The 24,332-nt window shown below is 43.3% G+C and overlaps 1 protein-coding gene across 1 annotated transcript; it reads right to left on the reverse strand.

Moving 5' to 3' along the window:
- Positions 1–3,666: 3,666 nt before the first annotated feature.
- Positions 3,667–23,334, reverse strand: PDIA3 (protein disulfide isomerase family A member 3). Its single transcript, XM_056572066.1, has 13 exons — positions 23,022–23,334; positions 16,845–16,923; positions 14,734–14,851; positions 10,561–10,668; positions 10,343–10,472; positions 10,110–10,229; positions 8,389–8,514; positions 8,064–8,246; positions 7,793–7,901; positions 6,163–6,291; positions 4,745–4,824; positions 4,357–4,414; positions 3,667–4,119 (listed from the first exon to the last, which is right to left on the reverse strand). Exons 1-13 carry the CDS (start codon positions 23,174–23,176, stop codon positions 4,009–4,011), a joined length of 1,506 nt encoding a protein of 501 aa, XP_056428041.1. The 5' UTR covers positions 23,177–23,334; the 3' UTR covers positions 3,667–4,008.
- Between the last annotated feature and the right edge of the window lie 998 nt (positions 23,335–24,332).

Below are 24,332 nucleotides of genomic sequence, written 5' to 3' on the forward strand. Positions count from 1 at the left end.
GCAGGACCGACGGCCAGCTGCCTCCCGACATACCTCCATTCAAAGCGCTAAACAGTGGTGTGACTGCCTGCACAACAAGTTAAAGGGGTACTCCGGTGAAAACCTTTTTTCTTTTAAATCAATTGATGGCAGAAAGTTAAACATATTTGTAAATTACTTCTATTAAAAAAATCTTAATCCTTCCAGTACTTATTAGCTGCTGAATGCTACAGAGGAAATTCCTTTCTTTTTGGAACACTGATGACATTACTGCTGACATCTCTGTCCATTTTAGCAACCATGCATAGCAGATGTATGCTAAGGGCAGCATGGTGGCTCAGTGGTTAGCACTGCTGCCTTGCAGTGCTGGGGACTTGGGTTCAAATCCCACTAAGGACAACAATAAATAAAGCATTATTATTATAATAACGCCAGCAGAGAGAACTGTGCTCGTGATGTCATCAGAGAGCATTCCAAAAAGAAAATAATTTCCTCTGTAGTATTCAACAGCTAATAAGTACAGGAAGGATTAAGATTTTTTAATAGAAGTAATTTACAAATGTTTAACTTTCTGCCAACAGTTGATTTAAAAGAAAAAGGTTTTCACCGGAGTACCCCTTTAAAGTGAGCATTATTCCTATTCTCTCTAGAAATCACCTGTCACCTACGATCTTCACCATTGGAGCGCCATCTGTGTGTTTTTTCGCTCCCTGCAATCATGGGAACTGTAGGCAGCTTTACAGTACCATTTAATTGATGGAATTTCTTCCAATATGGAGCCTAACCTATGCCACATTGGCTAAAACAGGTGAGCACAAAGTACATACAAGAACCTCTACATGCTCATCTAATAGCCTATGCTGCACTATATAAGCAAAAAAATAATTCTGGAGTGCTTCTCAATGATTAATAAAAAGGTAGGGAAGCATTAAGACAATGTTCACTGAGAAAAGAAAAATAACTCAAGATAATGATCTCGAAATGTATAATAGACGGCTACCCTAAGTCAAGGTCGGACCCCCTAGAAGCATGGCTTATTGTTATATGCCAAACCAGTGACTTTTGCCTCTGAATCTGTGGATAGGCCTTTATTTAGTAGAAACCATTCTATTTTGAACTAGTTACATTTTGTGGAATCATTGTACTTTACACTGACCTGGGATCAACAATTAAAGTCATTTTGATCTACTATTAATTTATTTATAAGGCATTGCATTAAGTCATATTTTACTTCAAATGGACTGATCACATTCACAAAAGTACTGTCAATTGGAGGTTTTACCAGGGAGGGGGGGGGGGGGGGGAACACTATACCTGTGGTCTGCAAACTGGACCACCAGATGTTGCAAAACTAAAACTATATTTCCCAAGCATGTCCATTACTGTCTGGCAGGTAAGGACTGCTATCAGTTTGACACATGAATGGCCCATAACACTATTTTTCCATTTGAAACAATTTGTTTGTAGTATGCATTCATGTTTAAAATTGCCCTATTTTGACCACCTGTCTCCTTTTTCTGTATGAGGACTCTTGTGCTATGACCTGTAGTTTTTATTGGAACAGTGATCGGTACACTTTTGCTTATGACTTTTTAACCTATTAAAGGGAACCAATCATCAGATTTTACCCTATATAACGCTTGGCAAAGCATTATATAGGGTAAAATCTTTATTTTCACCATTCTCGGGGGATGCTCTTGCCCCCAGGGATGGTGAAGATATGAAGTTATAAACTAGTCACTGCCGCCGCTGTAAGTAGTCACCTGGGCGGGGAGCTCTTCTCACCAACTCCCGTTCTTCTGCCGGGAGAGACGCCCCCTCCGCTTGATTGATGGGCTGAGTCATCGCTCTGCTCCGTCTGTTCAGTGAGCGTAAACGTCTGTTTAGTATGCGTCCTGGTACTTAAGGACTATGTGCATACCTGTACACCCAGAGTCCTTAAGCAGCTTTGAAGAGAGTGCAGAAGCTTCACTCTCTTCAGAACAGCGAGTGTCCGCTACTATCAGTAGCCAGACACTCATTGTTAATGACCGGTAGCAGCGATACCACGCTGTCAGTCAATGACCCTTTAGACTACATGATCAATGCAGACTCAGAGTCTAAAGTGAAATTAAAAATCTCTGGTAACTCAGAGGGGCTCACGGAACCTCCATGATGTGATCGCAGGGATTCGATGAGCAAAAACGGCATAGGAGGGTCCCCCTTGCCTGCCTCCTATCACAGATTCACTGCTGTAGCCTGGCTTAGCCAGGCTATATCAGTGGATTGCCAATCACACTAACTACTATGCCATAGGTATAGCATTATACAGTAAATGCAATCTAATGGTTGCATATCAAAGTCCCCTGGGACTTAAATAAAAATCGCCGTGCATGTAAATGACCAATTAAAATACTGTTTATGATCGCGCACGGTAAAATAGTGAAAGTGTACAAAAAATAATCACACACCAAAAATACAGATTTTTAAATCACATTTGTTAGAAATTATCAAAAAAGCAATCAAAAAGTCACATCAAAGCTAAAATTGTACCAATAAAAACTACAGATCACGGTGCAAAAAAAATGAGCCATCATGCATTCTCATATGGAAAAATAAAAAAAATAAAAAGCTATAGGGTCAGAAAGATAATTTTATTAAGGAATTTAAAAAAAAGGTAGCACAATAGAAACACTATATAAATTGGGGAAGGTTTTAAAATCGCATTTACCTTTAGAAGATAATGTATAATTTTTACCATAAAGTGCACTGCGTAAAAACCACTCCCGCCCCCCCCCAATCCCCAGTAGTTGCAAAATTGCAGTTTTCTTATAAATTTCTGCCCGCTAATAGTTTTTGCGTTTCATAGTACATCTTATGGTAAAAATGAAAAAGGTCATTAAAGTAAAATTGGTCTCGCAAAAAAACAAGCCCTCATATGGGTCTGTAGGTGAAAAAATTAAATGTATGGGTTTTATGAGGAAAAACAGGCAAAAATGAAAATTGGCCTGGTCCTTGAGGTCAAAATGGGCTTTGCCCTTAAGATGTTAATTGCCTCTTATTTTGTAGTGTGATGTGACAAAAGCAGCAATTTTGGATTTTCGTAGCATTTACACTATTCACTGTATGGATCATTAACATTCTATTTTTTATATTTATCAATTTAAATGAATTTTTATTTGGGACCATTTATAATAATCTTTTGATTGTGAATACTGTTCAGTGCTATGCATAGGCATAACACTGATCAGTATATTGGCAATCTACTTCTCTGGTCTGCCAGATTAGAGAAAAAGCTGCCCTGAGAGCATTAAGAGGCAGATTAGGAGACCTTCGGCCTCCATCTTGGCTAATCAGATCCCCTGCTGTATTACAGTATGAAGGGTTAATAGCAGGCATCGGCGTGATTGCAGATGTCTGCCATTACTGGTGGGTCCCCCAGCTGCTAACAGCTGGGAGCTGCCATGCATGGAGAGCACAGCTTCTGCGCTTCCTTCATTTACAGGATGTAAACATACGTCCTGGTGTGTGAGGCACCAGGGCATCAGGACGTACATTAATGGCCAGTTTTTTTTGTTGTTGTTTATAACCCATATGTTTCATGTACACCTAATTTGAAGCAGACCTAATATAAGTGACAATTGAAGATGAACTTGCAGTCCAATGTAAAATACCAGCGAAACAACAACCAGATGAATCAGACAAGTGTTAAGGTGGGGGGTGTTTATTGTCGAATCAGTTTCAAATGTACAAAAGAAATAAAAAAAAGGTAACAAAAACAAATACCATAAAATTTCAGAGAACCTCACCCCACCACCCAACCCTTTCCCTCCCAACCTAGATGGAAAAGTGGTGCCCCCGCAGACAAGCCACAGATATTCATAGGTCCTTGGATCTTTCCAGCAGTGCATCTAAGAAATAATCTCTATTCAATGGTAATTCCTTCAGGAAGGTGTTGCTTCAGTGTCCACAATGTTGTTTTCCCATTAAATCTCAGTAATGTCAGGATGAAAACCCCAACCTGCAGAAGTGCTGATTCCACAAGATCATTTACAATTCTTCTTTCTTCTTCTTTTTGGGCTTTTCGTCATCTTTAACAATTGGAGGGTTTGTAGCCTCCTTCTTCAAGTAGCTGAGGAAATCGTTAACCTCTCTACCACCCTGTAAAATCAGACACACATTAGTGAACCATCTCAAGAAGCAGGGAAGAAAGCCTGCCAAAAATCTAATGTGTATTGGCACATCTCTTGATTCAGCAGCACAATGTCTTTGTATAGTCCGGGATCCCAATGGTCAGGTCCCCCAAAATGATCTACAAGCCATCTCCTCTACTGTGGATAGGGGATGAATTGCTTGAGAGAATTTTAATTTTTGTTTAGTGTTGGAATGTCAACTTACCTCATATCTCTTTGGACTTTGTTTACTTCCAGCTGGTGAAAAATAAATGGTGGGGAACCTGGAAAACACATTTACGTCCTTTAACAGATCAAAGAAAAATACCATACACAACCCACCACATTTCTATAGGGCAGTGCTTCCCAACCAGGGTGTCTCCAGCTGTTTCAAAACTACAATTCCTAGTATGCCCGGACAGCCTTTGGCTGTCCGGGCATCCTGAGAGTTGTAGTTTTGCAACAGCTGGAGGCACCCTGGTTGGGAAACACTGCTTTATAGAGACTATGCTACAATAAAGTAGACCACAAAAACTTTTTTACTTTTAGGAGGAACTGGAAACCTAATAGCCTCTGAATATTTTCACTCCATAGGGTAGACAGCTGTTACTCACCCTCTGACTTCATATTGAGAAGGCACATCATTAGCAGTGGCATCCATCTTGGCAATAACAATGTTTGGATCATTGGCCAGCTAAGAAAAAAAAAAAAAAAAAAAAAATTATAACATACATACATATATACACATATATTATATAAATATATCACTGCAAAAACAAAGCTCAAAATCTGTGGTTAATCCTGTGAGTAAACAGAAGTCAGTGAAGAAAACCTGTTTGTCAGGTCCTTCTTATTTATCTGTAGTGAAGGTCTTTTTAGTACTTGTCTACCTTGGCTCAGTTCAGAGAGCTTTTCCCAGCCAAACCCCACAAACTACTCCTTAGATTTCAATTGAAAATACACTCCACTGTTGACATGGTGCGTTTCTCTTATTAGCACAGAAAAGTATCATCATGTCCATTGTTAATTATGCTTCTAATGTTCCATTGAAAGCAACAGGAGCACTTAAGGCTTTTTCACAGGTACAAAACCATGTGGCTTTTGTCTAGGTCTCGACCGATTATCGGATTGGCCGATATTATCGATTTTGTAAGTTATTGGTATCGGCATCTAACCTGACGATAATTTAATTTCTTTAAATCAATGAACTGCAGCGGCTTTTGCGGGGCCAGAGACAGCCACCGCCACCCGTTTCTCTCCCCCTGCCTGTCCTTGCCCCATTCACAAAAAAGTATGATTTAACCCCTTCCCTAATAAAAGTTTGAATTCCCCCTCCCCCCTGCCCCATTTTCCCCATTAAAAAACACTAAATAAAAACGTGTGGTATCGCTGCATCTGGAAGTGTCAGAATTATAGAAATATATAATTAAACTGCACACGCAAAAAAAATTTCCAAAGTCCAAAATAGTGTCTTTTTGGTCACCATTTATATCATGAAGAAAAAAGCGATCAAAAAGTCCAATCAATACAAAAACTTCAGATCACGGTGCCAAAAATGAGCCCTCATACCACCCTGTACGCGAAAAAAATAAAAAAATAGAGTTACAGGGGTCAGAAGATGACATTTTAACTGTATATATTTTCCTGCACGTAGTTATGATTTTTTTTCCAGACGTACAACAAAATCAAACCTATATAAGTAGGGTATCATTTTAATCTTATGGACCTACAGAATAAAGATAAGGTGTCATTTTTACCAAAAAATGTACTGCGTAGCCCCCAAAAGTTACAAAATTGTGTTCTCTTCATATTTGTCGCACAATTATTTTTTCCCCCCGTTTCGCCGTAGATTTTGGGGTAAAATGACTGATGTCATTACAAAGTAGAATTGGTGGCGCAAAAAAAAAAAAATAAAGCCATCAAATGGATTTTAGGTGCAAAATTGATAGTTATTTTTTTTTAAAGGTGAGGAGGAAAAGATGAAAGTGCAAAAACGGAAAAAACTCTGTTCCTTAAGGGGTTAAACGCTTACCTTCTCTCCAAGTTCCTTGTATTTGGGTTCCAGGTTCTTACAGTGTCCACACCAAGGAGCATAGAACTCAATAAGGACATCCTTGCTGTCATCATTCACAAGTTCATCAAAGTTTTCAGCAACAACAACCTATAAAAGTAAGGCGTCCACAGTACAGTTAAGACATTTTGGAATATTCATTCTGTTGTAATATATATATTTTTATATATTTCAGGATATGCTGTTGTGTTGCAGTTTAGGCAATTCTCAGGAGTGGATTGTAAACAGATTTAAAATACACAGGAAAGTACTTTTTTTTTGTTTTGCCTTCACAAATTGCACCAAAACAGGCAAATGTGGACACCCCCTACAGAAAGGGTGGGCATACAGTCACTTCCAGATAAGACTTAAATGGGCACTGTCAGATACAAAAACTTTATATACGTTTTATATCTTGGCGAAACATTAACCTTTCTAATATACTTCAAAAGAAAATTTTGTTTCCTTTTTAAAAATCATGGCTCTGTCCAAGCTGAAGCACAGGAATAGACACAGTCCAGTATGTGAGGGTGGGATAGGACTCCTCTGTCTTATAGGGCAGCAGAGAGCACAGAGGAGTGCTATCAGACATGAGAGAGCGCAGGGGAGTGCTATCAGACATGAGAGAGCGCAGGGGAGTGCTATCAGACATGAGAGAGCGCAGGGGAGTGCTATCAGACATGAGAGAGCGCAGGGGAGTGCTATCAGACATGAGAGAGCGCAGGGGAGTGCTATCAGACATGAGAGCGCAGGGGAGTGCTATCAGACATGAGAGCGCAGGGGAGTGCTATCAGACATGAGAGCGCAGGGGAGTGCTATCAGACATGAGAGCGCAGGGGAGTGCTATCAGACATGAGAGCGCAGGGGAGTGCTATCAGACATGAGAGCGCAGGGGAGTGCTATCAGACATGAGAGCGCAGGGGAGTGCTATCAGACATGAGAGCGCAGGGGAGTGCTATCAGACATGAGAGCGCAGGGGAGTGCTATCAGACATGAGAGAGCGCAGGGGAGTGCTATCAGACATGAGAGAGCGCAGGGGAGTGCTATCAGACAGGAGAGAGCACAGAGGAGTGCTATCAGACAGGAGAGAGCACAGAGGAGAGCTATCAGACAGGAGAGAGCACAGGGGAGTGCTATCAGACAGGAGAGAGCACAGGGGAGTGCTATCAGACAGGAGAGAGCACAGGGGAGTGCTAGCTCACCCTCACTTACTGGACTTTGTCCATGTCTGTGCTTCAGCTTGGACAAAGCCATGATTTCTATAAAAAGGAAATCAGATTTTCTTAAGTATATTAGAAAGGTTAATGTTTTGCCAAAATGTACAACATAAGACGTTTTTTAATCCGACAGTGCTCATTTAAAAGCTACTTGGCCTCGAAGGCAGTATAAAATGAAAGGCATGTCAAATATTAAGTGTACTGTATAAGGTGTGGTTAGGGAAGCTGCCATTAGTCAGGAAGACTACTGTAGACATACTACTAAAGTGTTAACATGTCACTAACTATGCTCACACCAGACCTGACTGTTGGAGAGACTAAAAGACGCTTATGATACAGTTCCAAAGCCACAGGAACGGTGGACAAGACTCCACAGGGATTGTAGGGCTCTTTACCTTGACTGGACCGTCGTTGTTCTGAGGAATAGGCTCAGACTTTAGGTATTTCTTCAGATTGCCATCAAAGTAATCTTGCAAGAATCGCTCCAGTGCCTTTCCATCACGGCTAGATGAGATCAGAATACAAGGATTACTCAGTATAGAGGATTCCTTGTAGGTGTAACTAAAAACTGATATCCAAAAGATGGAGCTCATGGCCTTTGAGCAACTTTAATAAGGGTTCCCCTTTATTATACTAATATAGTGGTGCAATGTTATGTGTACTAACCTGAACTCCTCCTGCATGACATATTTCTCTCCTTTAGCAGTTTTAATTCCTACAACAGGAACATCTCCAGCACTGACATCCAGACCCAACTCAGACACTTCATGTGCAAAGGCCTTACGGTTGGCAACAGCAAAGTTAAGTTTGTGACCAGCATCGAGGAATTTCTTTGCCACCATCATTACTCTGAAATTGAGATTACGTCAACTGTCACAACAGTGAAAAACTATGAACCTTACTAGACTTGAAATCTTTATGATCTTATCAGAAGAGAGGGCATTGTAAAGTGAAGAAAAATCCAAAACCAAGACAAGAATGTGTAATTCACCTGTTCCTCCAGTAGTTTGAGCCCTTGGGATTCTTCTCATAGTCCACATCATAGTAGGCCACAAGCAGATCCTTTCCTTGGATTAACTCCCTGTTGTCTTCAGTCATGTGAGGACAGATACCAAAGCTAAGAAGAAAAAAAAATTCAACCATTAAAGTGCTGTCTTTATGTACTGTTTTCCACAAAATCTAGATCAGTATTTCACTTTTGTATTCATTTCATATATGCCATCTTCTTGATTTCTAAAGCACTGCAGACTTTTTAGATACATATGCAAAGTTACCTTTACAATACCACTTTAAGGCTATGTTCACATGTAGTAGTGGCAATGTGCCACAAAAAATTTAACTACAGGTCAAAAAGACATGCAATCTGGCTGCATGGTATTTTACCACGAAGCAATACCATACCGATAACGTGCAGACAATTACTAGAAATAAAAATACAGAAGAATCCTAAACCGTCATTTTGCACATGATTAGCATTATTTGTTTCCTATCAAGCATTTAAATGGTATTCCAAAAGGATAGGGGATAAGATGTATCATTGCAGGGATCCCGCCACTGGGGATCCCCGCGATCTCTGTGCAGCCCCTGGCATTCTGTGCCAGGCGCTACCTCCGAGGCAGGGAAGTGACGCCACGCCCCTCCATTCATGTTTATGGGAGGGGGTGTGAGGGCCACCAAGCCCCCTCCCATAGACATGAATGGAGTGGCCATGACATCACGTCCCTGTCTCTGAGGCAGCTCAGTCACACCCCCTCCCATAGACATGAATGGAGTGGCCGTGACATCACGTCCCTGTCTCTGAGGCAGCTCAGTCACACCTCCTCCCATAGACATGAATGGAGTGGCCGTGACATCACGTCCCTGTCTCTGAGGCAGCTCAGTCACACCCCCTCCTATAGACATGAATGGAGGGGCGTGGCATGACGTCACTAGGGGGCGAGGCCGTGATGTCATGTCCCTGTCTCAGAGGCAGAGCATGGCATAGAATGCCGGGGCTGCACAGATCGTGGGGGTCCCCTGTGATCATACATCTAGATTTATAAAGCCAGAATACCCCTTTAAGCAGTTGGGAAAGTGAACTGCTGCAGAGCTGTACTCCACCTTGGATGGAGTGGCATTTCCATGATTGATCGGGGGTCAAATAATATCTCAGTTTTTAAGGATAAGTAAGGAATTTAGTTATATTTTAACTAGTGATTCACAGAAATAACATTTTAGGAAGTGCTTGGTTGAAACCCAAAAACTACAATTCCCAGCATGTTCGGCTATAGAGCAGTGATCTGCAAACTGGCTCAGTAGCTGTTGCAGGAGTACAACTCAGCAGGCAATGACAACTACCAGCAATGCACAAGAGGCAGTAGCACAATAAAGTGCATGTACTGCTTTAGTACAGCCTTTGGCTGTAAGGACACAAGAATTTGTAGTTCTGCTCAGTGGCTAAAATTTCAGGGTATCCCTAATTATGACTATTACCTATGGTTTATTTTCCCTTTTGCACTTCACACCCTCAAATGAACTTTTTGGTTGCCATTGCCACAACATAGATAATACCGGACAAAGGCTTTGATAATACCGGACAAAGTTTTGTACTGGTTTTTATATATCTCAAATCAGATATTAAAATCAGAATGTGAATTCATTCTGTTTAGGGATAAGTTAATATTCAGAAGCTAGTGCTGAAGTCTCAGTCATATACACACACACACTACTCACATGTTATCTTGGATGAACTTCTTTATTTTGTGGGTGGTGATCTTCTCATCAGCAGGGAATGTGACAGAGCTGTCTTCAAACTTGTTTGCAAGACGTTTTGGACGGAACAGCACTATACCCCTTGAACAATATAAAAAAAGGAGAAGCATTCAGATACTTTCATTCGGACCGTTTCTAGGGACAGCGCGAATACTGCTCCCACATTCACATTCTAAGGGATACTTTGTACTCACTCTCCATTGGAATCATATTTATCCACAAGTTCATTTTCATCTGTGTGTGCAAATCTGTACTTCTCCCTAAGTGAGTTGGCAGCCTTCAAAAACTCAGAGTGTGTTGTGCCATACAGATCACGGAAGAAGCCTGTGCAGGGCAATAAGGAGCACAGTTAAATGCCTGCAGTCCATAGCAGGACATAGCAATTCTAGCGAGCTCACCGCCCGGTACTCACCAATAACAGAGGCATCAGCTTCACTGATGAACTTCTCAAACTCCTCAACAGATCGCAGATCGACAGATGCTGGGCCTGCCTGTTTCTTCATCGTGCTCACAATACCCTCTGAATAAAAGAACATTTACATGTATAGACACTGCAGCCACAACAACAAAAGCTCACGCTAAAGCAGAATATAAGTGGCAAAAACACTTGCATTATGAAAAGGAATTTGAATATTGTGACTTAGACTTAGTCATTTCACAATTCTTTGCCAAAAGCATAAATGGAATTCCTTCTGATTCAATCTACACAAACAATTCAAGGGTTATTGTACTTGACAGATAAATGTTGACTTTGAGAATTGATTAAATTTAAACAGTTACCCCTCATGCAGACCATATACATTAGAAAAGTGTCAGCTAAACCCGCCAATTTCAGCAGGAGCATCTGAGCCATTTCAGTGCACATTAAATGGACACTGTCAGATACAAAAACTTTTGATATGTTGTAAAGCATGTATAACCAATAGGTTTTCCAAATGCTTTCATTAGGAAATTTTCAGTATTTCATACTGAAAAAGCCAGTCAAACAACTGCCCCCCCCCCCCTGCCTGCTTGGACACATACTAGTCTTGCTGTGTCCATGCATCATCACCTATGTCATGGACACACTTCCTTGATTGACAGCTGTGAGCGCAGAGCTCATAGCTGGAGGAAAAATCCTCCCACTGTCAGCTTGTGTCCCGCTACTGTCAGTGAGGACAAGCTGGGAGTTGTAGTTTTACTAATGCTAGGGGAGATGTGAGCAGACAGCATACTGAGGGAGGGGGTTCTTTAAGGTAGCCATTCTCATCTGCACTGGAAAATCCAGCTAAGTTTCATTAGAACTGCTAACAATGTTGCCTTTGGCCAGCTTTACTACTGTGACAAGTGTTAGAAGGGAATCAATCATGTTCAAAGGTTATGTGTCAAGTATGTGTTGCTGAACATCAAGCACACCTCCTACCTCCCATGGGGTGCATGCTGAAGCTCAGCCCAGGCTCTATGACACTTGTGCTAAGAGACAGGTATTTGTTTTCTCTCCCATTCATCTACCCATGTCTGCAGCTCTGAGCATAATAAAGAGCAGTCTTTAAGAGCAATGGCAGCAATACACATTAAAGGGGTTTCCTGAAATAAAAATATATAATCTATAAACTGCTGAGGCCAGTCACTAGATGTAGTGTTAGAAACATCAGCAGAGCAGGGAGAGCGCCTCACCCAGGAGATTTATACAGAGGCAGCAGGGCTGACAGGAATCATGGTGCTCAGTGAAAGCAGAAGACAAGCAAGTCTAGTTTGTAATTTTATAACCATAACAGGCTATAAAATTTATTCATTTTTTAAACTTGAAATGCCCTTTTATTAATTATTGGGGAAAAAGTAAATTAGATTGTATCAATAATGTCATAATCATAGGAAAAAAAGAAAAAAAAACCACAGGCTGGCACAAGTCCATAAAAGGGGTTATTCCTTTTTCTATTCATCCGATATGCCCAGGCTGCAATAAACCTTACCTGCCATCCGCTGATATCAGTCTCCAGACCTCCAGCCCCAGTATTCATCCGCATTCTAGAGAGTCCGTTTGATGCAACGGCCTCAGGCATTTTCCCCACAGACAAGTTACCTCACACTGCCACTCAGGGCATCACCGGGCAAGGCAGGACATCACTGCAGCCAGCGATTAGCTCCGTGTGACACATCAGGTCCCAGAATGCAGAAGACCAAGGACAGGAGACTGATACTGGCCCACAGGGGAGTGGTGGAAGGAAAGTGAAGGATTGTCTTTGTTGTTGCAGCTCAGAAACATACAATTGATTTACCAAAAAAACTGAACTGGATAACCCTTTTCAACTACAACTGTCAGAATATAATGGCTGGAGCAGTATAAAGCAAGCCTAACAAAGCCCTTCCTAATGTGCCATACACGTACAGTGTGGTTCCTGCAACCATCCATTTACTTTTAGTGCAGGGATGGCACAGGCTTAGAAGCCAAGACTGCTACATTCCTGTAAAATACTGTAAGATTTAACATACCAAAGCAACTATGGCATCTGGAGGAAAAAAAAAAAGGACAAAGAGGGACATGACCCCCCTGTCAATCCATTAGCCCCCTTGTGACATGAATGCAGGGTGCTGATTGAAGTCATTGAAGCCAGCAGCCTAATTGAGGCCTGTAGGTCAGTCATAAGACCCACATAATTGATTAGCTGATGCAAATTATCAATGAATGCAATACATTTTTTTTTTTTTTATGAATTTAAAAATCACTACACTATTAATAGCAAAGTAGGTCACCCTTAACAATAGACCTGTATTGAGCAGGGTTTTATCCTTTGTCCTTCCAGTACTTAGCTGCTGTATGCTACAGAGGAAGTCCTTTTCTTTTTGAATTTCTTTTCTTTCTGACACAGTGCTCTCTGCTAACATCTCTGTCCATGTCAGGAACTGTCCAGAGCAGGATAGGTTTGCTATGAGGATTTGCTTCTACTCTGGACAATTCCTGACATGGACAGAGGTGTCAGAGAGCAGTGTGGTCAGACGACGAGGGGTGGGTGCAGTGTTTGCGCGACTTCCTCTGTAGCATACAGCAGCCGATAAGTACTGGAAGAATTAACATTCTTAAGTAGACGCAATTTACAAGTCTGTTTAACTTACTGGCACCTTAAGGACCAGGCCCATTTTGTCCTTAAGGACCAGACCAATTTTATTTTTGCATTTTCATTTTTTCTCCTCTCGTTCTAAAAATCATAACTCTTATTTTTCTATCCACAGACCCATATGAGGGCTTGTTTTTTTGCGTCACCAATTTTACTTTTTAACTACATCACTTATTTTACCATAAAATGTACGGCGCAACCAAACAAATATTATTTATGTGGGAAAATTGAAAAGAAAACCACAATTTAGCAAATGTTGAAAGGTTTTGTTTTCACGCTGTACACATTCCGGTAAAAATGACATGTTTTCTTTATTCTGGGGGTCAATACGATTAAAATGATACAATTATAGAGAAGAATATAATCATGGGTATCGCTTAAAAAAAAAAAAAAATCTCAAATCATTTTAACAAAATTAGTATGTTTGAAATTGCCCTATTTTTCCCCACCTATAACCAACATTTTTCCGTATACGGGGCGGTATGAGGGCTCGTTTTTTTGCGCCATGATCTGTAGTTTTTATCAGTACCACTTTTGCTTAGGTTTTACTTTTTATACATTTTTTTGAATAAAATGTGATAAATAAGCAATTTCAGAATTTTTTTACGTTTATGCCATTCATCGTACAGGATCATTAACAATATATTTTAATAGTTCAGACTTACACACACGGCAATACCAAATATGTGTATTCGTTTTTTTTGTTATTTTACACTTTTTTGGGGGTAAAATGGGAAAAACTGACGTTTTTAATTGGGGGAGGGGATTTTTTTTTTTTACACACACTTTAATAGTCCCCATAGGGGACTATTTATAGCAATCATTTGATTGCTAATACTGTTCAGTGCTATGCATAGGGCATAGCACTGCTCAGTATTATTGGTGATCTTCTGCTTGATCTCAGAACAGACCAGCGCTGCGGGCGATCCGATCATGCAGCCGGGACCTGGCGTGCATGACGCGAGCACCGCTCCGGTGCTCAGTCATGGCAGCGCGTAAATGTCTGCCATGGTGCGTTAAGTACCACGGCACCATGACGTAAATTTACATCCATTGTCATTAAGGGGTTAAGCTACGTTGAAGAGCAACTGTGTCATATCTTCAGCCAAGATGTGAACTTATAAGTCCGAACAAAAAACATTGATGATGTGTAGCAATTGTCTGGATCACAAGTGAAACTGATCCTCATTTAACTGAAAGGTAAAAAAATAAATAAAAACAGTAGCAGGCAACATGCTGCAGTCCTTTTTCTCAGATCGACTTGTGGTGCAGATTTTAATGTCCATTTTATTAAAAGTCTGTTGTGGATTTTGAATGTAGATTTTAATCTCGTCGATGCTACCGGGAAAAGAAAAATCCATGGCGAATCTGCAGTAAAATCTACACGTATCGCATGAGGATCCTGCGGCATAATGTGCAGCAAGACCTGTAGTGCGGACCTACCCTTCTATATAGTCTCAGCTTTACCTATGCATGTCCGTTCATCTTACCTGCACTCCTGGGGCCATCATAAGCTCCAGACTCTTCTCCATTTCTGAAGATTTTAAGAGTGGGGTAGCCACTTACTCCATATTTGTTACAGATGTTAGAGTTTGCAGTACAGTCAACCTGTAGGAAATACAATTTAAAATCTAAATCTGGCCCAGAGATCAGTACTAGAGATGCGTGAACTTACAGTAAATTCGATTCGTCACGAACTTCTCGGCTCAGCAGTTGATGACTTCCTGCATAAATTAGTTCAGCTTTCAGGTGCTCCGGTGGGCTGGAAAAGGTGGATACCGTCCTAGGAGACTCTTTCCTAGGAATGTATCCACCTTTTCCAGCCCATCGGAGCACCTGAAGGCTGAACTAATTTACGCAGGAAAAGTAATCAACTGCCGAGCCGAGAAGTTCGTGACGAATCAAATTTACTGTAAGTTCACTCATCTCTAATCAGTACTCATGAAACAGGGATGTTTAACAGGTAAATTCTACTTTAAAATGTGCCATTATAATATTTTTGACAGGTCAAAGGCTTTGATTGGTCAGGGTCTACATCAGGCAACCTTCGGCACTGCAGAAGTTTTGGATTACATCTCCCATGATGCTTTAGCAGTATTTTGTCTGTAAGAGCACCATGGGAGATGTAGTCCAAAACATCTGCTGTGCTGAAGGTTACCTATACCTGTCCTACATGCTTACACACTGCCCGACTGCAAGAACAAGCAGAGAGAAGAGGGTGCCAACTGCTTTCTGTGCCACATGACCTGGCACAGTAAGCTGGTGAATGCTTCTCTCCCTGCTTGTTTAAGAGACCGGTCGGTGTCTAAACACTGGGACCCGCACTGACCAACTTTTGACATGTCACTTTCTTTGATGCACCAGGTACATTAGGCAACTGAGCACCATGACTAGATCTTGGGATGCAGACAGGGATGTGGCAGTATGTACACCGTTGTGCCGCAGTTGCCGTGATAAGATGATCACATTAAAAGGTAGTTACTTTAATCAGCTCCATTTTTATTCTCAGCTGCCCCACTATACTGAGGGATCACCTGGAGCCTAGATCAAGGGCAACTTCTCAGCATTCTAGACATTTATTCAATGGACTTTAGATCGAGAGTTGCTTACAATAATGTTATGACTAACTAGGGCTGGGCGGTATACTGGTTCATACATACCGAATACCGAAATTTTGGGGCTGCACGATATTAATTTTTCCCCATACCACAATACTGGTTTGGCCCCTCCCCCTTGGGAATGAATTATCAGCCCAGCGCTGCCTCCACATTGGGGAACTAATTATACGTGACCCGCCAGCGCTGTACTACTTCCCCCCCCCCACCAAATCATGTGACCCGCCAGCGCTGTTCTGCTCCCCCCCCCCCCCCCCCCCCCCACCAAATCATGTTACCTGCGATCACTGTTCTGCTCCCCCCAAATAAATTATCAGCCCAGCGGGGTACTACTCACATATGTCAAGCACTGCCCTCCTCTTTGTTGGGGGCCTATGGCGCTGGAACTCCCTGTACGCCAGTGGTCTACAACCTGCGGACCTCCAGCTGTTGCAAAACTACAACTCCCAGCATGCCCAGACCGCCGTTGACTGTCCGGGCATGCTGGGAGTTGTAGTTTTGCAAAAGCTGGAGGTCTGCAGGTTGGAGACCACTGCTGTACGCTGTATCCCTATGCCCGGGCTGCAAAAGATAAAGAAAATAAACTTTAACTTACCTACGTTGGCCTTACGCTGGGGACAGGAACGTCGGACAGCCGTCAGCCTATCACCGGCCGGAGCCCTGTCCCGCCCCGGCCAGTGATAGGCTGAGCCCACTGTCATGTAAGAAGCCAGCTAAAGTTAAAGTTTATTTTCTTTATCTTTTGCAGCCCGGACATAGGGATACAGCGTACAGCAGTGGTCTCCAACCTGCGGACCTCCAGCTGTTGCAAAACTACACGCTTGCAGGTCATATGATTTGGGGTGGGGTTGAAAGAAATACTGTTATATACCGTGGAACCGCCATAAGTAACAAAAATACCATGATACATATATTTGGTCATACCGCCCAGCTCTATGACTAACGGAGAAGTAGTTCATTAACTGGACATGAAAAGAATATTGTACCTTAGCCAGAGCAACAGACCCTTTCAGCTTGGTAGCAGCTGTCTCAAATTCTGGTGCAAGCTTCTTACAGTGTCCACACCTGGGGAGGAACAAAGCCATACATTAGTCTTCATATTATACATAATGTACTACCATACAGATAACCACCAATGGAAAATTGAGCATCACGTTCTAATGTTGTTTATCTGCTTATCACCCGATTCTATGTAGACACCACCATCTTTTCCTGTACTTCAGGTCTGTGGAAGACTTTTGCAGGAATTTCCATCTCCTGCGTCATCCATTGATGACAATACCTGACAAAGGGTTTCCTATTAAGCCCTTTAAGGCTTTATCTATCCATCATGGGACCTTTGGGCATGTATGGATCAGGCTCAGGAGCTTAGTCCCCTCTAAGAAGCAATTACACTATGCTGACTGGTTGTGAGGGCAACAAAAGGGCCTTCTGAAGGAATCTGTGACTGCCATGGTAGGAGCCCTAATACATCCTAACTAGGCCGGTTGTAATAGATAGAATAGGGAATTTAAAAAGGATCTGTCTTCAGTGTCATTGGCTTAATGGTAATCGGAAGACTTTGTGCATAGGCAGCGCTCCACCAGCACGAAGACATTATGGTTGCTGCGTCCTGAAGCCTGCTCGCAGCCAGACCGAGGGAAGAGGCCGCAGCCGTGACATCAGCGTGAAGTCTGCCGATCATCATCAACCCAATAAGAATAACGGGCAAACAGTGATCAGCCAGTGGTATCATTGTTATCAGTGCCACTCACATGGCTGTCACACCCCCTCCCATAGACAAATGGAGGGGACGTGGCATGATGTCATGACCACGGCTGCCCGAAGATGGCGTTCTGAACATAATGTTCAGAACGCAAAGTTCCCTTCCCTCCAAGATCAGGCATCTTATCCTTCGGATAGGGGGGATAAGATTTCTAGGAGAAGAGTACCCCTTTAAGCATTATTCTAAGCCATGTTCATGCACAAATTTTTAATCGTCATTAACCAATATCTATGCTTCCTGATATCCCCAATACACACGAACTTAAGTGTTTTAAAAGTAGGGGGGTGTAAGCTGCCGCCAGACTGTCGAGAACAAAAGGAGCAGGCACCCGCGCAACATAAATACACAGTTGGCCGGTGTAGTCGACTTGTCTATAGGTGCCTTTACATTAGAAGTCACTATATATATATATATATATATATATATATATATATATATATATATATATATATACATACATACACATATATACACACACACACATATACATACATACATATACACACACACTTTAAAGAAAAAATTTTTTTACACTTTACCGTGGGGAGGTTGGACATTTACTACTGTATATCAGTGGTCCCCAAACTGTGGACCTCCAGAGTTTTCAAAACTACAACTTCCAGCATGCCCAATAGTTAAATCAGAGATCATGTCTAGACTTCTACTGGATGCCAAGCTCAGAGGGAAATCATAATTGATTAAATAGTTTTTACTTCTGCTTTTTTTAATCACATATGTGAATGCAACATACAAGACTTATTTGCTCATTTAGTTTCGTTTTTTTAACTATATGTTCTATATAATTTTGATTTTCCTGAAAACAAACAAATAAAAAGCTAGTCACTTAAGAAATCTGCAAACATTGTGAATGATTAATGCAAAAATATATGTGCGCAAATTACACAAAAACTCCAGAACGATTGATAAATTCCCCATAGATGTAGTAGCAGATCTGGCAAAATCACTAGTACAGTGATCCCCCAAAATTAGTGGCCCTCAGGTGACAATTTCAACATACAATGGGCTTTTCTGGACCTTTGTAGCTTGAAACCAGACTCTCCATACAATGCTATGGACAGTCCAGATCTGCGAAACATGTCAACTGTTGGAAGAACTGACCAATCAGAATGGGCATTCACTGGTAAAACCCCTGTATTACTGAAGTGGATGCACTGACTGGTGTCTGGTAGCGCCCCCCTACAGTACAGGGTGGCATTATATGCTCTGTACTATTTACCTGTGCCAGGGTTAGCTGCTTCTTTGGACACCAGGTGACTGCAGCTCAATTTTATGTTTCTGGGACTCTACTGTACAGGACCCTAAAGAAGCTCCTGTCCTCTACAGTGATTTACAGCTTCCAGCAGCTTTGATATGTAAGGATTTGCTTTATCTGTATTAGCCATTTTCTTAGGTTACTTTAATCCTCACTTTTTCCTATTTTTGGAAAACATTTTTGGTGGCTACAGAACCAATTACCAGGTTTCCTTAGAGTTATGGTCTCAACATACAATGGTCATCATTAGAGATGAGCGAACTTACAGTAAATTTGATTCGTCACGAACTTCTCGGCTCGGCAGTTGACTTTTCCTGCATGAATGTGTTCAGCTTTCAGGTGCTCCGGTGGGCTGGAAAAGGTGGATACAGTCCTAGGAATGAGTCTCCTAGGACTGTATCCACCTTTTCCAGCCCACCGGAGCACCTGAAAGCTGAACTAATTTGTGCAGGAAAAGCCATCAACTGCCGAGCCGAGAAGTGTGTGACGAATCAAATTTACTGTGAGTTCGCTCATCTCTAGTCATGATGGAACCAATTAATATTGTAACTTAAGAGATTCCTGTACAGAAGGTCTGAGTCAGCTCTCCTAACTAGAGATGAGTGAACTTACAGTAAATTCGATTCGTCACGAACTTCTCGGCTCGGCAGTTGATGACTTTTCCTGCATAAATTAGTTCAGCTTTCAGGTGCTCCCGTGGGCTGGAAAAGGTGGATACAGTCCTAGGAGACTCTCCTAGGAATGTATCCACCTTTTCCAGGCCACCGGAGCACCGGAAAGCTGAACTAATTGATGCAGGATAAGTCATCAACTGCCGAGCCGAGAAGTTCGTGACGAATCGAATTTACTGTAAGTTCGCTCATCTCTACTCCTAACCCATGCAGGATGGGACCACCACTACATTTAAACTCTCCCTCATACAGTATGAAGTAGGGGGCTTGGGGTGCCTGTTCTAGTGACCGGTGGGCTCTGCGTAATCACTTTTATCACCTATTTGCATGTACAGTATCCTGTGTATATTTGATGGACATGATTTGAAGCTGCAGAGTTCAACGTAAAGTGGAGCTTCAAATCCTGTGCATCAAATATGCATAGGACACTAAGTGTGAATAGATCCTAAGAAAACTCATTATTAATAATACAGCTTCAGGCCACTGCATGAACCCAAGTAGGACAGGGATCTCTTACTCTGTATCACAGTCACTGTACTTGTGTTATGATGCGTATTTTAACCCTTCTATGTACAGCTCCCTGAAACCAAGGGTGGTTTAAAAAAAAAATATAGTCAGATAGTAACAAGAAAAACTCGACATGAACACATCACTAAAAGCATGAAAAACGATCATGTGACCAATACTATTACTGGAACTGCATCATGGGAACAATGCCTGCACCAGCAGCGTAGTGACAATACCCAGGCTGCAGCTTCGTTACAACGTTACAGGATGAGAAGGAGGAAATCCTGAAGGCACGGCTAACACCAAGACGCTGCGCACATCCACCCAATCACAGGCAGCCACCAAGTTCCTGAAAGCCAATCAGAAGCAGACACCACAGCAAGAACACACCCATCCCTACCAGCAGAGCGAGGGAGGATGGGAAATGTAGTTCATGAAGTGACATCACCGGCTGCACAGGAAGGAGGGCAGAGCACATGAGAACTACAAGTCCCTGCGGCGGCCGATGGCCACTGACAAAATGTGGACTAAAAGTGAAAAAAGCGCAAAACAGAAAGGGTTAAAATGTCTCCAGCTTTATAGAAGACTGAGAAATAGAAACTACTAGTTCTGTCTACGGCTACAACCGTAACCCATGATTACATAGTGATAAGAGGAGGATAGAAAGGAAAAGCACTGCAGTATGTGAATAAATATATATAGTAAAATGTATTAATATCACATTATACAAAATAAAAGTAACAGCAGCCAAGTTGTGATCCTATGTTCTGCAGCTTGCTTACCCCACACAGTCAATGACAGGCTCCAACATATACCTGTGCAGAGTACAGGAGAACACACCAACACTACAATGGTCCCCCACATGTGGCAAAACTACAACTCCCAGCAGGCACGGACAGCCGAAGGCTGTCCGGGCCTGCTGGGAGTTGTAGTTTTGCCATAGCTGCTGGTGCAAAGTTTGGAGATCACTAGTGTAGCACATTGGGACACAAGCTGCAGCTCTAAGGTTGTTGCAAAACTACAACGGCCAGTCCTGGCATTTTGGGAGTTGTAGTCACAACTTGAGACACAAGTTGTAGAAAACCAGTGTAAAGTATCAGGATGGATCCAGGCATAGGCTATGAGGAAGAGCTGGGGTGCAGTGTAAAGTATCAGGATGGATCCAGGCATAGGCTATGAGGAAGAGCTGGGGTGCAGTGTAAAGTATAAGGATGGATAAATGTATAGGCTATGAGGAAGAGCTGGGGTGCAGTGTAAAGTATCGGAATAGATCTGGGCATAGGCTCAGAGGAAGAGCTGGGGTGCCGTGTAAAGTATAAGGATGGATAAATGTATAGGCTTTGAGGAAGAGCTGGGTGCAGTGTAAAGTATCAGAATGAATCCAGAGATAGGCTAAGAGGAAGAGCTGGGGTGCAGTGTAAAGTATCAGGATGGATCCAGGCATAGGCTATAAGGAAGAGCTGGGGTGCAGTGTAAAGCATCAGGATGGATACATGTATAGGCTATGAGGAAGAGCTGGGGTGCAGTGTAAAGCATCAGGATGGCTACATGTATAGGCTATGAGGAAGAGCTGGGGTGCAGTGTAAAGCATCAGGATGGCTACATGTATAGGCTATGAGGAAGAGCTGGGATGCAGTGTAAAGCATCAGGGTGGATCCAGGCATAGGCTATGAGGAAGAGCTGGGGTGCAGTGTAAAGCATCAGGATGGATACATGTATAGGCTATAAGGAAGAGCTGGGGTGCAGTGTAAAGCATCAGGATGGCTACATGTATAGGCTATGAGGAAGAGCTGGGGTGCAGTGTAAAGCATCAGGATGGCTACATGTATAGGCTATGAGGAAGAGCTGGGATGCAGTGTAAAGCATCAGGGTGGATCCAGGCATAGGCTATGAGGAAGAGCTGGGGTGCAGTGTAAAGCATCAGGGTGGATACATGTATAGGCTATGAGGAAGAGTTGGGGTGCAGTGTAAAGCATCAGGATGGATACATGTATAGGCTATGAGGAAGAGCTGGGGTGCAGTGTAAAGCATCAGGATGGATACATGTATAGGCTATGAGGAAGAGCTGGGGTGCAGTGAAAAGCATCAGGATGGATACATGTATAGGCTATGAGGAAGAGCTGGGGTGCAGTGAAAAGCATCAGGATGGATACATGTATAGGCTATGAGGAAGAGCTGGGGTGCAGTGAAAAGCATCAGGATGGATACATGTATAGGCTATGAGGAAGAGCTGGGGTGCAGTGTAAAGCATCAGGATGGATACATGTATAGGCTATGAGGAAGAGCTGGGGTGCAGTGTAAAGCATCAGGATGGATCCAGGTATAGGCTATGAGGAAGAGCTGGGGTGCAGTGTAGAGTATCAGGATGGATCCAGGCATAGGCTATGAGGAAGAGCTGGGTGCAGTGTAAAGCATCAGGATGGATCCAGGCACAGGCTATGAGGAAGAGCTGGGTGCAGTGTAAAGCATCAGGATGGATCCAGGCACAGGCTATGAGGAAGAGCTGGGTGCAGTGTAAAGCATCAGGATGGATCCAGGCACAGGCTATGAGGAAGAGCTGGGTGCAGTGTAAAGCATCAGGATGGATCCAGGCATAGGCTATGAGGAAGAGCTGGGTGCAGTGTAAAGCAAGCAATTCTCCCCTTTTATCAGCCAGATCAGAAGTAGAACTTCCCTAATGGGATGAGTGGTAGGAAGTATGTGCCCCCTGAGAGCAGAGAGGAGCAGTCCTTAGATAGGGACATGTGTTACACATCTTTTTGTCTAGGCCATAATGTGGTTGTACAGATACAAGCAATGGATGACCACAGGTTAAGGGATGGTCCATATTAATGTAATACCCGGCCCGCAGTACCAGCACAAAGCTAACCATTGCGGTACCGCCCATGCATGCAGCCATGAACTGGTGCAGAGCTCCTTGGCACAGAGCCCAGGACATAGCACTCACCATGGGGCAAAGAACTCCACCAGGATGATCTGGTACTGGGAGACGCTGCTCTCAAAGTCGTCGTCCGTGAATTCCAGGACGTCGGAGGCCCAGGCGGTGCTGGCGCACAGAAGGACCAGGGCGCAGAGGAGGTGGCGGAGCGGGCTGCGCGTCATGTCGGTGTCAGTGAGGAGCTCTCAGCAGCACTGCCTGACCTGGACTACCGGGGAAGCCGGGGAGAGGAGAGGGAGAAAACCTGCCGGAAGTACCCACGGCTGGACCTGAAGCCGGAGTGTGGCAGGCGCTCATTGGCTATACTGCGGTGACGTCATCGGGCGGAGGCGGGGACCTGGGGGCTCATCTGGGCGTGACCGCTGGGAGCTCAGGCGCTGGGAGGTAGGCGTAGACGTGCAGGGTGGGAGAGCGTGTGGGGGCGTGACGCTGCCGGATCACGTGTTGCGGGCTGTCATGGGGAAGCTATGTACACAGAGAGGCGTAACGTGTAGCACAATGTAGAACCAGTAACCGGGCCCCCACTATACCATGTGCCATTTATAATACTGGTGTCTTCTTATGGGACAGGGGGCCCCAATGCATCTGTTACCTCTGCGCCCCCTATAGTAATGTCCCAGTATGTGCCCCAATGCATCTGTTACCTCTGCGCCCCCTATAGTAATGTCCAAGTATGTGCCCCAATGCATCTGTTACCTCTGCGCCCCCTATAGTAATGTCCCAGTATGTGCCCCAATGCATCTGTTACCTCTGCGCCCCCTATAGTAATGTCCCAGTATGTGCCCCAATGCATCTGTTACCTCTGCGCCCCCTATAGTAATGTCCCAGTATGTGCCCCAATGCATCTGTTACCTCTGTGCCCCCTATAGTAATGTCCCAGTATGTGCCCCAATGCATCTGTTACCTCTGCGCCCCCTATAGTAATGTCCCAGTATGTGCCCCAATGCATCTGTTACCTCTGCGCCTTCTATAGTAATGTCCCAGTATGTGCCCCAATGCATCTGTTACCTCTGCGCCCCCTATAGTAATGTCCCAGTATGTGCCCCAATGCATCTGTTACCTCTGCGCCCCCTATAGTAATGTCCCAGTATGTACACATAGTTCTATTAGGGGAAATCAGAGAGTACTCCTCCTATGAGACATCACCTGTGATCCCAGGCTTCAGCTAATGACAGGCCTTAGGATTTCTATCTTGGTTGTATAACAAGGGGTGTAACTATAGGGGTGCAGAGGTAGCAGGCACATCGGGGCCCTGGTGCCTAATGGGGGCCCGAGGTACAACTTCCTCATTAGAAATAACACATGGGGCCCTGTTAGAGG

Source organism: Hyla sarda, chromosome 4 (genome assembly GCF_029499605.1).
Source record: "Hyla sarda isolate aHylSar1 chromosome 4, aHylSar1.hap1, whole genome shotgun sequence".
NCBI lineage: Eukaryota > Metazoa > Chordata > Amphibia > Anura > Hylidae > Hyla > Hyla sarda.